We start from the raw sequence: 11,138 nt of genomic DNA, 5'->3' as shown, positions 1-11,138 counted from the left end.
GTAGGGAAGCTCCTATACACTTCAGCATTCTTGTCTGTAAAGTAAATGTCCAAATGTACTCCATGTATACTCTGTGAAAGTTGGATGAGGAAATAATTGTAAAAGCAATGGACTAATCCACACAATTTACCATGACTAAAGGAAGGTAACTGAAGGTTGGTGAGAAGGCCTTATGCATGCATATAAACTGCCCAGTAGAGTATGTCACAGTATGTATTTGAAAACTGAATTGATAAATAAGCTTGTACCTTCTCTGGAATTCTCAGATAAGGCAAATTATCCAGGATGGTGTGGGAAAACCAGACCTTCAACTCCATCTTCATCCTGCTGGGAATCTTCAATCACAGCCCCACCCATACCTTCCTTTTTTCTCTGGTCCTGGGCATCTTCTCATTGGCCTTCATGGAAAATATTGCCATGGTTCTCCTCATCTACATAGAGAAACAGCTCCACACCCCCATGTACTTCCTCCTCAGTCAACTGTCCCTCATGGACCTCATGCTCATCTGCACCACTCTACCCAAGATGATCTTCAGCTACTTGTCTGGGAAGAAATCTATCTCTCTGGCAGGTTGTGGAACTCAGATATTCTTCTATGTGTCCCTGCTTGGAGCTGAAAGTTTCTTGTTGGCTGTCATGGCTTATGACCGCTATGTGGCTATATGTCACCCTCTTCAGTACACCATCCTCATGAATCCAAAACTGTGTCTTCATGACTGTTGCTTCCTGGACCTTGGGGTCCCTTGATGGGATTATAGTGCTTGCAGCTGTCCTGTCATTTTCTTACTGCAGCTCTCTGGAAATTCATCACTTTTTCTGTGATGTTGCTGCCCTTTTACCTCTATCCTGCACAGAAACATCTGCATTTGAAAGACTACTTTTCATTTGTTGTGTGGTAATGCTAATCTTTCCAGTTTCAGTTATCATACTTTCCTATTCCCGTGTCCTTTGAACCGTCATCCACATGGGCTCTGGGGAAAGTCGTCGCAAGGCCTTCACTACCTGCTCCTCCCACCTGTCTGTGGTCGGACTCTACTACGGTGCTGCTATGTTCATGTACATGAGACCAGCTTCTAAACATATGCCAGACCAGGACAAGATGGTGTCGGCCTTCTACACTATTCTCACCCCTATGCTGAACCCTCTCATTTACAGCCTCCGCAACAAAGAAGTCTTCAGGGCACTACAGAAGGTACTGAAGAAAAGAAAGTTAATATGACCTTATCAAAATCTTTGTGAGTGCCTACTGTGGTCAACACTCATTCCAAAAAACTGGAATCTCTTAAATTATTCTATTTCTATTTCTGGTAATTTGTATTAATATTTTCCACTTTTCAAAATTATCTATTTAGTATATTATTACATATACATCGTTTGTATACTAAGCTAGATTTGGATGTTAGTATAAGTGGCTTAATCCCTGTGAATGACAATTATATTATTAGGTGTCACACATGGGTGGTACTTGATTTTAGGATGCTTACTTTTGAAGCCAGGTATAAGTCTGAAGTGTCTTAGCTGTATCAAAAAGCAAAGGTTGGAGTTGATCCTCTGTTTTTGGAGAGATGCTTCTTTGTTCACAAATTACTTACTTATTAGTACTTGTTTTTAATTTTACCCATCCTCAAACCCAAGAATGACTATTTTAATACTGATTCTTCTTTACTTGACTCCCAAGTGTTTAAAAGTGTGGAGTTAGTATCAACACTTTCTTCAATCAAGTTTTATATCTGCATAAAATATTTCTTAGAAACTCGTATATACATACACACACTTAAGTATATATGTGTGTATGCTAATAAAATTAAATATTTTAATATTAAATTAAATTAATAAATTAAATTTAAATAAAATAAATTAATAAACTAATAAATTAAATTAATAAAGTGTTATAAATCAAATCAGATAAACATCTAGGGACAAAAGAAAACCCTTCTGTGGTCTTTAAAAGCTTCACTGCAATGTGCTACTTTGGAGACTTACGGGGCATGTTCTACCACAGCGAGTAAAGGCTCAACTGTATGAAATATGTGGCTCATCTTGTTCCGGTTTTCAGAGGGAATGCTTCCAGGTTTTGCTCAAAATTAACTATTTTAAGGAGTCCACATAAAATATCTATTTGGTTGGGCTGCACAGTCAACATCTGTATCATGTCTGCTTTTATTCCTTATAATCCTTATATTAACCATCAGAATCTGAAGGCAGAGCAAGATGATGGAATAGAAGGCTCCACTGATCGTTCATATGCAAGGACAGCAATTTAACAACAATCTACACACAAACAACACATTCATGAGAGCCAAAAGTCAGGTGAGCCCTCACAGTACCTGGTTTTAACTTTATATCACTGAAGAGGAAGTGAAGAGGTAGAAAAAACAACTTGAACAGACAATGCCACCCCTCTCTCACCACTGACAGAAGCAACAGGGTGCTAAGAGTGTCTCTGGGCTCTGGTGAGAAAGAACACAGCAATTGTGAGGCTTTGAGCTCAGTGCTGTCCTGTAAGAGCAGAAAGGAAAACCAGATAAAATTCAGCTGATGCCTGGCCACAGACAGAGCATTTAAACCAGCCCTTGTCAGGGGGAATTACTGATCCCAGTGGTCAAAACTTGTGTTCCCACAAACCTTGACACTGAGAGCTAAAATGTGCTGAGGCTCTAAGTAAACTTAAAAGGCGATCTATGCCATAAGTACTGCGACTCTTAGGTAAGTCCTAGTGCTGAACTGGGCCCAGAGATAGTGGACTGTGCAGGGGGCACATGAACTACAGAGATGCCAGCTGGGGCAACTAAGGTTGTGCTGGCATCACCCTTGCCTAATCTCAGGCTACACAGCTCATGGCTCCAAAAGAGTTCTTCCACTTGAGAAAAGGAGAAGAAAGAGTGGAGAGGACTTTGTCTCGCATCTTGGATACCAGTTTAGCCACAGCAAGAAAATGCACTCGTCAAAGCTGTGAGGCCCTTATTCCAGGACCTCCATCCCAGACGACATTTCTGTACACACCCTGGGCAAGAAGGGACTAACACTGTTGCTTAATATTTTGCTTCGTAAGCACCAATGGATTGATTCAATTGAAATTTTTATACTCACCACTGTAATATTCATAATTATTATTTAGATTGACATGCTTATTTTTAAGTATAGTATAATCAAATGTTTTCTAATTTAAAAATGTGCTAGCAAATTTTAAAAATTAAAACAAAGGCTAATTTTATCCTTAAAAAAATAATTTCTGGGCCGGTTGCAGTGGCTCATGCCTGTAATCCCAGCACTTTGGGAGGCCGAGGCAGGCAGATTATCTGAGGTTGGGAGTTCAAGGCCAGCCTGACCAACATGGAGAAATTTCATCTCTACTATAAAAATACAAAATCAGCCGGGCATGGTGGCACATGCCTGTAATCCCAGCTACTCGCGAGGCTGAGGCAGGAGAATCGCTTGAACTTGGGAAGTGGAGGTTGCTGTGAGCCGAGATCATGCCATTGCACTCCAGCCTGGGCAACAAGAGCAAAACTCTGTCTCAGTAAATAAATAAATAAATAATTTCTGTTAAATATAAAAAGTAGTTTTTATCATAGCAAATGTTGCCCTAGCTATGTCAAGTCAAAAATTTAGATTTATTGGGATTTTAAAAGAAGATAATACTATGTCCCTATGTGTTTCATTCCACTTTATGATATACACTGGAAATGTTTATGCTCAGTTTTTGGAAGCAGAATATATGTGTCGTGGGTACAGTTGCTCAATTTATTCAATTTATACTTGTAAATGCTGATTCTTCACCAATGAATTCAATTTTATTAATCCAATTAATTAAATTTTATAATACAAAACAGTGAATTTAATGACATATCTTTGCCAGTCAGTGTTCACTGGTTGAGCCAGAAAGAGTTTTACAAAGTTTTTTTTGAGATGGAGTCTTGCTCTGTCACCAGGCTGGAGTGCAATGGTGGGATCTTGGCTCACTGTAATCTCCGCCTCCTGGGTCCAAGTGATTCTCCTGCCTCAGCCTCCCGAGTAGCCAGGACTACAGGCGCACGCTGCCACACCTGGCTAATTTTTGTATTTTTAGTAGAAATGGGATTTCACCATGTTGGCCAGGATGGTCTCGATCTCTTGACCTCGTGATCCGCCCGCCTTGGCCTCCCAAAGTGCCTGGATTACGTGTGTCAGCCACAGCACCCAGCCCTGAGTTTTACAAAGATTTACTGTACTTTCATTCCCACTCCGGATCTTCTTTAATCAAAATATATAGCAAGCATTTCAATAATCATGATAACAAATAGAAGTGTGATTTACATTTTGTCAGCAACATCACACTTTATGTGAAACAGGTAAATTTAGAACAACCAGAAAAGAAAGACTTATCTGTGATCTACTAAGAGAAGTATGAAAATTGAGCTTGAAATGGAAACATTTTATGATATGAATCGATAATGATTTTGTACATTTTATGATTTTACACATAATATGCAGAAAAAAGTAATTTTAATATGCAATTATGTAAATTGCAAAATCTATAAGAAACATTTGAAAACAATTTTGATATTGATGAATTTAAAGTTACTTTTTAATTTATATGTTAAATTTTTGAATTTGATGTTAATAATACCGACTTGAAAGAAGTTATATTGTTTACTCAATTTAGTGATGAAAAATATTTTGAGTATGTTTGGGACATTGCATATATGTGAATCTAATTTTTCAACTGTAAATTTTATTAAATTTAAATGCAGACCAAGTATTTTTGAAAAAAAATTAGTGTCTGAATTATGAGCTGAAAATGTAAAATAAACGCTTGATTTTAAAAAGTTTATACATAAAATGTAAAATATATCATTATTAATTTTTAAGGTTGCTTGCCTGTTGAAACAGTATTTTGGACCTATCAGTTTTAACTTAATTTTTGGTGTTGAAGTTTGGGCTGTAATCCAGTAGATGGCGCCTAAGAGTAATGCCCGTAGAGAGGCTCTTGATCGGCCACTTGGCTCTTTCGTGTTTCCTGGCATTCGCAGGCACGCAGTCCGGTAGGGGCTGAGAGAGATGACTTCTTACCAGGACGACTCCTGAGCCTTAGAGGAGGCCCCTCCAATTACGAGCACCTCGCCTGCATTTCTTTTGTTAGATGTTTCGGGCTACAGCCCTCCCTCAGGCAGAGGCCACAGCAGAGAGAGCTACCTTTCAGCATATACAGAAATTAACTCGAGATGGATTAAAGACTTAAACGTAAGAAAATCCTAGAAGAAAACTTAGGAAATGCCGTTCTTGATATCAGGCTTGGCAAATAATTTTTGGCTAATTTCCCAAAAACATTTGCAACAAAAATTGACAAGCTAGACCTAATTAAAGAGCTTCTGCACAGCAACAGAAATTATCAGCAGAGTAAACAGACAATCTACAGAATGGGAGAAAATATTAGCAAAACGTGCATCCAACAAAGGTCTAACATCCAGATTCTATACGGAACTTAAGTCAACAAGCAAAACCCCATTAAATAACCCCATTAAAAAGTGGGCAAAGCACATGACCATACATTTCTCAAAAGAAGGCATATGAGCAGCCAACAAACATGAAAAAACGGTCATCATAGTTAGTGATGAGAGAAATACAAATCAAAACCGAAATGAGAGACCATCTTACACCAGTCCAGTCAAAATGATCATTAATAAAGTCAAATAATAACAAATACTAGTGAAGCTGTGGAGAAAAGGAACACATATACACTGTTGGTGGGAATGTAAATTATAGTTGAGCCACTGTGGAAAGCAGTTTGGAGATTTCTCGAAGAACTTAAAACAGGGCTGCTACTTGACCCAGGAATGCTATTACTGGGGATACATCCAAAAGAAAATAAATTGTTCTACCCCAAAGACAAATTACTCATACATTCATTGCAGTGTTATTCCCAATAGCAAAGAATCAACCTACGTGCCCATCAATGGTGGATTGGATAAAGAAAATGTAGCACATAAACACCACAGAGTACTACATAGCCATAAAAAAGAACAAAATCATGTCCTTTGCAGCAACATGGATGCAACTGGAGGCCATTATCCTAAGTGAATTAATGCAGTAACAAAAAACCAAATACTGCATGTTCTCACTTATAAGTAGGAGCTAAACTTTGGGTACTCAAGGATGTAAAGATGGAGACAATAGACACTGTGGACTACCAAATGGGGAAGGAAGAGAGGGGAGTGTGGGTTGCAAAACTACCTATGGGATACTATGCTCACAACCTGGGTGATGGGATCTATACCCCAAACCTCAGCGTGATGAAATATACCCATGTAACAAACACACACATATACCCACTGTGTCTAAAATAAAAGATGAAATCATTTAAAAAAATAATTTAACATTTCATCTGAACTTTTAAAACTGTGATCACTAGTATATTTTTAAATTACCTAGATGGCATATTTCTTTTGAAGTATGTTTATCCAGATGACTAAGATATGGTGATTTCCATTGTATTTCTGTTAATTTATCACTTTAACCTCTTCAAAACCCACACAATTCCTGAAACTCCAGTAAGTAGAAGTTCCTATGTTAGACTCAGTATCTTTTCTAGAGCAAATTAAGATGGTCTTATGCACCTACTATTGATTTGGTAAATGAGCTCTTTTCTATCACTCTGAGGAAAGAATATGAAGAACAACTCACATTCATAATAAGACATCTTCTATTTATAATACCTCGGTCTATGCTTATCCTCCTGTCCTCTGTCATGATGTAAGTGAAAGAAATACAAGCTACCTGGACATGCTGCATAGAAAAAATATGTACCAGATTTAGATGACAATATGCTAATTGGACCGAGCTGTAAGAAATAGCTAGCACACTGGAGACATTGTAATACATTTGTTATCCAAAGGTGCAAGATATACCTTACCAATATCAGTGGTCTTCCACAAAAATAAAGGTTGTAGGAAGTTGCATGCCACTTAAAGTCTCATGGGATATCCAAAGCAATGGAAAGATTACTGCATCTTGCCCTCTCATCAAAAGGTAGATACATGATAGATAGATAGATATAGATAGATAAATAGATAGATAGATAGATAGATAACAGATAGATAGACAATACTTGGTATACCTTTTTGGGTTTTGAAGGCAGCATATACCACACCTGGATTATTATTTAGATCTATATAGTGGGTTATGCAAAAAGATACTGACTTTGAGTAACTTCAATAACAGAAAGAGGATTCACTGCAATCCAGGATGCAGTGCAAGCAACTCTGAAACTTGGACCATGCAAGTGTTAGAATCTATAGTATTAGAGATATTATTATTGGGAAATTACATTGTGTGGCATTTATTGTATGTTCCCATGGGATAATTCAAATGAAATCAGTAAAATTCTGGAGTAAAATCATGCTATCCACATTAAATATTTTAGACCTTTTTATTTTTAATTTTTACTTTCTGTGAGTACATAGTCGGTGTATATATTTATGGGGTACATGAGATATTTTGATACATGCATGCAATGCATATTAATCATATCAGATAATTGAGATATCCATCATCCCAAGCATTTGTCCTTTATGTTACAAAATATCCAATTATACTTTTAGTTATTTTTAAATGCACAATTATCGTTGGCTATAGTCACTCTGTTGTGCTATCAAACACTAAGGCATTCATGCTTTCTAATTATATTTTGTACCCATTAAACATCCCCACTTATTCTCCCTAATCCCCACCCCCACTACCCTTCTCAGCCTGTGATAACCATCCTTCTACTCTCTATCTCCATGAGCCCAATTGTTTTAATTTTTAACTCCCACCAATAAGGGAGAACATTTGAAGTCTGTCTCTCTGTGTCTGGCTTATTTCATTTAATATAATAACCTCCAGTTCCATCCATGTTGTTGCAAATGACAGGATCTCATTACCTTTTATGGCTGAATAGTACTTCATTGTGTATATGTACCACATTTTCTTTATCCATTCATCTATTGATAGACACAGTTTGCTTGCAAATCTTAGTTATTGTGAATACTGCTCCAATAAACATGGAGTGCAGATATCTCTTCAATATACTGATTCCCTTTCTTTTGGATGTATACCTAGCGGTAGAATTGCTGAATCATATGGTAACTCTGTTTTTAGTTTTTTGAGGAACCTCCAGACTGTCCTTTATGGTGGTTGTACTAATTCACATTCCCACCAACAGTGTAGGAGGGCTCCCTTTTCTCCACATTCTGGCATAATTTGGTATTGCCTTTCTTTTATATGAAAGTCATTTTGCCTGGGGTGAGATGATATCTCACTGTAGTTTTAATTTACACGTTTCTTATGATCAACATGTTGAGCACCTTTTCATATACCTGTTTGCTATTTGTATGTCTTCTTTTGAGAAATGTCTATTCAACTCTCACCCATTTTTAAATTGGATTAATACATTTTTTCCTATAGAGTTGTTTGAGCTCCTTATATATTCTGGTTATTAATCCCTTGTCAGATGAGTAGTTTGAAAATTTTTTCTTTCATTCTGTGGGTTTTCTCTTCACTTTATTGTTTCCTATGCTATGCAGAAGCTTTTTAAATTGATGTGATCTTATTTGTCCATTTTTGCTTCAGTTGCCTATGCTGCTTGTATATTTTTACATTTCAAATTATTGTGAGCCTTGCAAGTAATATCTTATCTCCCATTACTTAAAATTCATGACTAACGTAACCCTGATTTCATAATCAAACAAGAAGCAAGCAAAAAGGAACTTAAAAAAAACCCTCTACACTTTAACTTCATACCTTCACTTTGTAAGTTTTTGTTGTTTCAATTTATATCTTATTGTACTGTCTATGTCTTACAAAGTTGTTGTAGTTACCATTTTTGATTGGTTCATCTTTTCATCTTAAGATATGAGTAGTTTACACACCATGATTACAGTATTATAATAATCTGTCTTTTCCTGTGTACTTACCATTACCAGAGAGATTTGTACCTTCAGATGCTTTCCTATTGCTCATTAATACTTTTTTTCTTTCATGTTGAAGAACTCTCTCTAGCATTTCTTGTAAGACAGGTCTGGTGTTGATGAAATCCCTCAGCTTTTCTTTATCTGGAAAAGTCTATATTTATAAAGAATTAATACAGAGAAGGAAAGGAAGTCAATAAAGTGTGTTTTATTGAGTAAGCTACTACAGAGGGCAAATCCAACCTAACCCTGTGGCTCACTTCTGAGAAAGTATATAAAATGCACAACCTTGAGAATCATTCTTGCCTGTGAGAGAGGAGACAGAACTTGATTTTCACCAGGGGTTCTTTGGGTGCTTCTCTGCTGGCGATTTTTATTCTCTGGCACTTCTAGTCTGTGTACACATAGACAGAGTGACCTTCTATGGAGACTGAAGGAATGTGGTTGCTGCTCAGAGTGCCGGCTGGAAATTCATGTGTAATTAAAAACCTCAATCGGCATACCAACCAAGTGCAACATGTGGAGTTTTTTTTGTGTGTGGGTGTCTTCATCCAAATAAGTCAATTGTAAGACATGAGATTATTGAGATTATTAAGAAATGTGTTTGCAGATGTCCTATTAGGTGATATTGTGGAAATACTGTTAATTGTATTTGTGTGATAAGGTATTGTGGTTAAGTACAAAGGAAGAAACTATGAATTCAAGATTATGTATAATGAAGAAGTGATAAGATGTCTAAACAAATGGCCGGGCATGGTGATTCATGCCTGTAATCCCAATACTTTGGGAGGCCAAGGCAGGCAGATCACAATGTCAGGAGTTCAAGACCAGCAAGACCAACAAGGCAGGCAGATCACAATGTCAGGAGTTCAAGACCAGCCAGACGAACAAGGTGAAACCCATCTCTAATAAAAATACAAAAGTTAGCCAGGCGTGGTGGCATGCACCTATATTCAGCTACTCAGGACGCTGAGGCAGGAGAATCGCTTGAACCCGGGAGGCAGAGGTTGCAGTGAGCTGAGATCGCACCACTGCACTGGGGAACAGAGCGGGACTCCGTCTCAAAACAAAACAAAACTCCACAAACATTAAATGTATGTAGATTTGTTGGGTGGATAAATATGAAACAAGATTTTTTGGATCCATGGTAGTTCCTTAATTTTTTTTTCTTTGATGTGGTGCTCTATTTTTAAAAAATTAAAAATTTTTAAAAGAAATATGAGTATTTCAGCAAAAGAAAAAAAGGGAGTGACAGAGGGAGGAAGGGAGGAAGAAAGGGAGGAAAAAAGGGAGGAAAAAGAGAAACCCTCCCCGGGGTGCTTTCTTGCACATTATATTTTTCACTGTGGCTGTTCAATGGAGATGTCCCAAGGAAACCCAGGCAGGGACTCTGTCTTCCTAGGTCCCTGAAGCTGCACCAACAAGCAGTACATGTCCACACTTCCAACACTGCTACAAAAACAAGAAGTAAGCTTCATTTGGATGTAAGACATTATACATTATTGTGACTAATTTTTATTACAATTAATCTGCCTCAAATAATACCACTTTTTGAACAAATGTAAATCTACTTAATTTTAATAAAATTATTGAGAAAATATTACTTATAGGGAGATATATTAAATTTAGTTCCTACTGAACAATGTACAAAAATCAACCCCAACTGTATTAAAAACACATATTGAAAACACAACAAATATTTGTTTTAAATTATAGGCAAATATTCACGAGCAGACATCAATTTCTTAAGCAAGTCATATAAAGTAATAACTATAAATACATCATTGACAAATTTGACCAAGTTAAAAATTTTAAACTTTGTCCATTGATAGATACCTCAAATAGGTGGAAATTCTAGTTATGCACTAAGATGAAACAGTATACTAAATAAATATATACCTATATTTAATAATATTATTTGATTCAACTTCATATATATATATATATATATACTGAAAAATAAGAAAAATACATGAGCAGTTATTTCACAGAAAAACAGACACACATGGCCAGCAAACTTCTGACATAATTGTCAAGAATGGTATTTTATCCCCATTCCAGCAGAAAAAATAGAAAACTCAAACAATACTGAATGTTGTTGAGTATGTTTATTAGCAAAACAATTTAGCATTGCTGATTAGAATGAAAATCGATATTGGCACTTTGGAAAAGAAATCAGCACCATGTTTTATATTGGACTTCTACATTCCA

At 36.7% G+C, this 11,138-nt stretch overlaps 1 protein-coding gene across 1 annotated transcript; it reads left to right on the top strand.

Annotated features, from left to right (window-relative positions):
• The first annotated feature begins 285 nt into the window (after positions 1–285).
• On the top strand, positions 286–1,219 carry LOC100451514 (olfactory receptor 2M4). The gene is given in 2 exon segments (XM_009242837.1): positions 286–701; positions 703–1,219. Coding segments are annotated over 2 exon segments (933 nt in total).
• The last annotated feature ends 9,919 nt before the right edge of the window (positions 1,220–11,138 follow it).

This window comes from Pongo abelii, chromosome 1 (assembly GCF_028885655.2).
Source record: "Pongo abelii isolate AG06213 chromosome 1, NHGRI_mPonAbe1-v2.0_pri, whole genome shotgun sequence".
NCBI lineage: Eukaryota > Metazoa > Chordata > Mammalia > Primates > Hominidae > Pongo > Pongo abelii.
This window is presented reverse-complemented; position numbering and strand designations above follow the sequence as displayed.